The sequence below is a fragment of the Capricornis sumatraensis genome, chromosome 8 (genome assembly GCF_032405125.1).
Source record: "Capricornis sumatraensis isolate serow.1 chromosome 8, serow.2, whole genome shotgun sequence".
Taxonomy (NCBI): domain Eukaryota; kingdom Metazoa; phylum Chordata; class Mammalia; order Artiodactyla; family Bovidae; genus Capricornis; species Capricornis sumatraensis.
This window is the reverse complement of record NC_091076.1, coordinates 72,091,519-72,095,774: the sequence shown is the minus strand read 5'-3', so window position 1 is coordinate 72,095,774 and position 4,256 is coordinate 72,091,519. Positions and strand designations below refer to the sequence as shown.

General features: G+C 57.1%; 1 protein-coding gene across 1 annotated transcript; it reads right to left on the bottom strand.

The window, feature by feature from the left end:
- Window positions 1-2,673: 2,673 nt before the first annotated feature.
- Window positions 2,674-3,870, bottom strand: LOC138083591 (breakpoint cluster region protein-like). The gene is made up of 2 exons (XM_068977429.1): window positions 3,324-3,870; window positions 2,674-3,245 (listed from the first exon to the last, which is right to left on the bottom strand). Exons 1-2 carry the CDS (start codon window positions 3,868-3,870, stop codon window positions 2,674-2,676), a joined length of 1,119 nt encoding a protein of 372 aa, XP_068833530.1.
- Window positions 3,871-4,256: the final 386 nt, after the last annotated feature.

Below are 4,256 nucleotides of genomic sequence, written 5' to 3'. Positions count from 1 at the left end.
ACACAGAAAATTCAAACAACTTCTCCCAAGGTCATACAAGCAGTCTAGCTTCAGAGCCCATGGTCTTTATCAGCATTTTCAAATCTTTAGACCCAGCCCTTAGCATGAAATACATTCTACATCAGCACCCAGTATACATTCACAAGTATACAGAACCAAACAAAGTTTTAAAGCAGACTACTACTCACCATTACTGTGCGCAATGCACTCTGATTTTCCATTCTATTCCATTCCATTAAAAAAAAAAACTATCACTCAACAAATATTTATGGAGCACCTAGTATGTGCTAGACACTCTTAGGCTTTGGGGCTATGTCAGTGAATTAAAGATAAAAATCCTTGCCCTTTGGAGCTTGCATTTTACACGAGAGAGAGAATGAATAAGATCCACGTGCAAAATTGTAGCCTCTGAGGTGGTAATTTGGCAAGAGCTATGGAGAGAAGTGAAGCAGGGAAGGCCAAGGGCAGGCAGCCAGAGAAGGCCTATGACGCTTTCTCTCCCCATCACGCTGATTCCAGTGGGCTGGCTGTCACCCACAGCTGGAAAAGCCTGTCCTCTAACCTCTCCACTCCAGCACCCTCTGTATGTCTGAAGGCTCTTCTGCCTAGACTCTGTGCACGTGACACTCGCATATGACCACGTGCACGTGTGTATACCTGTTATAGGCGTGCATGGATGTGCTGCATGCCTGTATAAATATGCATGTCCACCTCTATTCGCTTCCTCACTGAGGAGGTTTGGGAGACAGGAGGCAGGGGCCCCACACGCAGCTTTCCAAGGGCTCCCTACACAAGCCTGCCCTGCAGAAGGGTCCTGGAATGGAGCCTGAAAACCAGCCCAGGCACCATAGGCCAATGCCACGAGTGCCAGACATGTGCCCTGGCTGGAGTCCTCAGTTCAGAGGAAGGGAAATTTTTTTTTTATCATTGGTCCACCCAGAGAGACCACCTCTTGTAAATTGTTAGGGCAGAGGGAATTAGTTCCCAATCTGAATCAAGGTGCTCTATGTGCTAGAGTGCCCTTAAGGACAGAGGAGAGCACAGAAATCAAACCACTACCTGGGGGAAAAGCAGTTCATCAGGCACACCTGGCAGAGTGACTGATGTGGGTCCGGGGCGAGATGGGATTGCAGCCAGCTCTAAAGCGGCCCGGGGCCCCTTGGGTAGTCTCTATGGAGGGCATTTGGAACTTGGCACTAGAATGAAATCTTCAGACTCTAAGTTAAAGCGGGCACATAAAAATGTTACTAGCATGGGCAGCAAAAGCATTGCCTATGGGAGAAGCAGCCAATCTCTGCTAATGAATAAGCATAATTGATCACAACGGATGACTTGATGGCCCTTCCAAATGTGCTTTTAGCAAAGTGGACAGTTTGTCATTCAAATGCAAGCTCACCCAGATAAGATCTAATAATGGAGATTTTGGAAGAATCCCAGCATCAGTGATTTCTTTTTTTTTTTTTTTAATCCTTCACTGAACAGGGAAAACATCTTAAGTTCCTGGTTTGACCCAACCAGAGGACAGTTTATGCTTTCCCTATGGCTGAGGAGACCCTGACAGTCTCTGGGGCAACAGAGGGTTGGTCACAGGACAGCCCACATTCCTATCTGTCTTTTCCTCTTGGGCCCCTTTCTCATTCCTGACCTGTGGGGAGCTGGGTGGCCAGAAGACTGCATTCAATTCAATGCAATCATCCATTTATTCAATAAATAGGTATTGAGCAAAAGACCCTGATGCTGGGAGGGATTGGGGGCAGGAGGAGAAGGGGACGACAGAGGATGAGATGGCTGGATGGCATCACCGACTCAATGGACATGAGTTTGGGTAAACTCCGGGAGTTGGTGATGGACAGGGAGGCCTGGTGTGCGGTGATTCATGGAGTCGCAAAGAGACACGAGCCACTGAATGGAACTGATATGCAAGGCACCATGATGACCACTGAAAGGGGATTCCACCACAAGATGGCTAAGCCCAGGCCCTGTCCTCAGAAGAGAGGGCAGATATGAAGAGAAACAAGAAAATGACAAGAGGCCCCAGGGGAGGTCCCAGCTGGCTCCAACAAGCACTTAATCTTTCTGAGCTTAGGTTTCCTCCTTTATCAAATGAAGGCCCGGCTGTAGGCATGATCTCTGGCCATTCCGCCAGCTCAAAAACTCTATGATTCTAAGCCCTCCCCTTCCCACTCAGGCTCCTAGGAAGCTGACAGGCCAGACGCTGCCTTCTAGGAAGAGGACGTCAGCAAAGGAAGGGGGTGGTGAGGGTAATGGACCTCTCCCACCGTGAGAGCTTCCTTCATTTTGGCCAGAACACAAGCTATAGGCTGGAGAAGATTCGAGAGCCGTTCAGAATATTAAGTGGAAGTTTGAGACTTCCATATCGAGGAATCTGGGGAAATGGGAACCGCTGGAGTCTGTGCAGGGAAGGATATCCTCAGTTGTGGCGCCGGGGAACCTAGCCGACCTGCGAGGATGAGTTGGACGTGGGGGTGGCGGTGATGCTGCGATGAAGTAGAAAGGCTGAGGTCCCAAGCGATAGATTCCTCCCACGGTGTGGTCGAGGGCTTAATCTTTTCATCCCCTGTCATCGTCCTAATGTTTATTTTCTTAAACTCGCCCAACCGAAATCCACTTTGCACTATCTTTTTTTTTTTTTTTTAAGTTCTACAAGTGCCTTCAAGGTAAACACATAAATCTTATCTGCCTTCTGCTCAGGCGCCTGAGGCCAAACAGGACCATCTGGGTGTGCCAGGAAGGGGTGGGGGATTCAAGATACAGGATACAAGAGGCGAGGATGCACACAGGGGAGCGCCTACCTGCAAAAGAGCCGTCCTCGTGGTCGGAGCTGTTGCGGCTGCAGTCACTGCCCCTCTCGGGCGAGCTGTGGCTGGGCGAGTCCCGCTCGGGCAGCCCTAGGAACCTCTTGCGCCGCCACTGGGGGAGGTGCTCGCGAGCCCGACGCCGGGGGGGCTCCTCTGCCGCCGGGGGCGAGCCCCGCCCGTCCTTGGCCTCTGCCTCCAGTTGCTCCAGGTCCCGACTCCCGCGCACCTGCCGCCGGCCCCCGAGGATCAGGTGCATCCAGCGATGGGAACCGTATGCCCGCGCCGGCTTTTCGGCCTCATCGCAGGTCCCGGGCCGGCAAGGGGCCACAAGCAACTGGCTGAGGGCGAATTTCTCGTTCAGATCCACCATCTCGAAATCGTGGTCACTGCTGTCGCCCCCATCGTCCGCGCCCGAGGCGGCGTCCGCCTCGCCCTCCTCCGAGCCCCGCCCCGCGCGGAGCCCGGCGGACCGCTCCTCTCTCCCGGCGCTGGGAGCCGTGCCATGGTGGCCGAGGGTCGCGCAGTCCTCCCGGGGCCTGAAGAGGAGGCGAGGCTGCAGGAGCTGCTGGTGGATGGCGGCGGTCAGGCTGCGCACCGCGCCCCCGGCCCCCGCCGCCCCGGGCCACGTGGGAAGGTCCAGGCACGCGTAGGGGGGACTCTCGGTCTTGGCGGCCACCGCCGGGTCGGGGAGCGAGGGGCCCCGGGGGTCTCCATCACCGCCGCCCGCTGCGCCCTCCTCCTGGCGCTGCGGCCGCGGCGGCGGCTCCCGCTCCGGTCGGGCCGGCGCCGGCTCCTCCGCGGAGGCCCCCCCGCAGTCGCCGAGTCCGCCCTCCGGGCGCCCGCAGCCGAAGTCCCGCTTCTCCAGGGCCGCCTGCAGGTAGACGGCTTTGAACTTCTCCTCGGCCAGCACCTGTTGCAGCCACTTCAGTTTGAGTTTGCTGCGCTCCAGCTCGCGTTCCATGTCCAGCACCGAGTCCAGCTGCATAACGGGCACCTCCTCCCCAGGGAACTCGGCCCGCCAGTGGCGCTCAAAGTCCTGGGGGTCCCACATGCCGGGCGCCCCTTCGGGCCTCCGGGGCCCAGAGCCTCCGCGCGCAGCGGGTTGGGGTCGCGCCCGGCTCTCTCCGCGCTGACGCAGTCGCCTGCTCTTCACTTCTGCTCCAGATAGAAAATAAGGGAAAAAATGATAATAAAGTTTTTTTCCCCTTCCGCCCTCGAGCGTTTTTCTTCTTCTTCTGGGTTTCGCCTCCCTGACGTCAGCGGCCACCGGCGGCGGCGGAGGCGGGGGCCCCCGGGCCCTGGGTCCGCCCCCGGGGGCAGGACGCGAGGAGCCCGCGGTCTGCGGCCCGGGCCCCGTGCCCGGCGGCCCCCGGGCTCCGACGTCTGGAGAGCCGCGGCGGGGGCGGAGCCTCGCGGGCGCCTCTGGGCGGCGCGGGC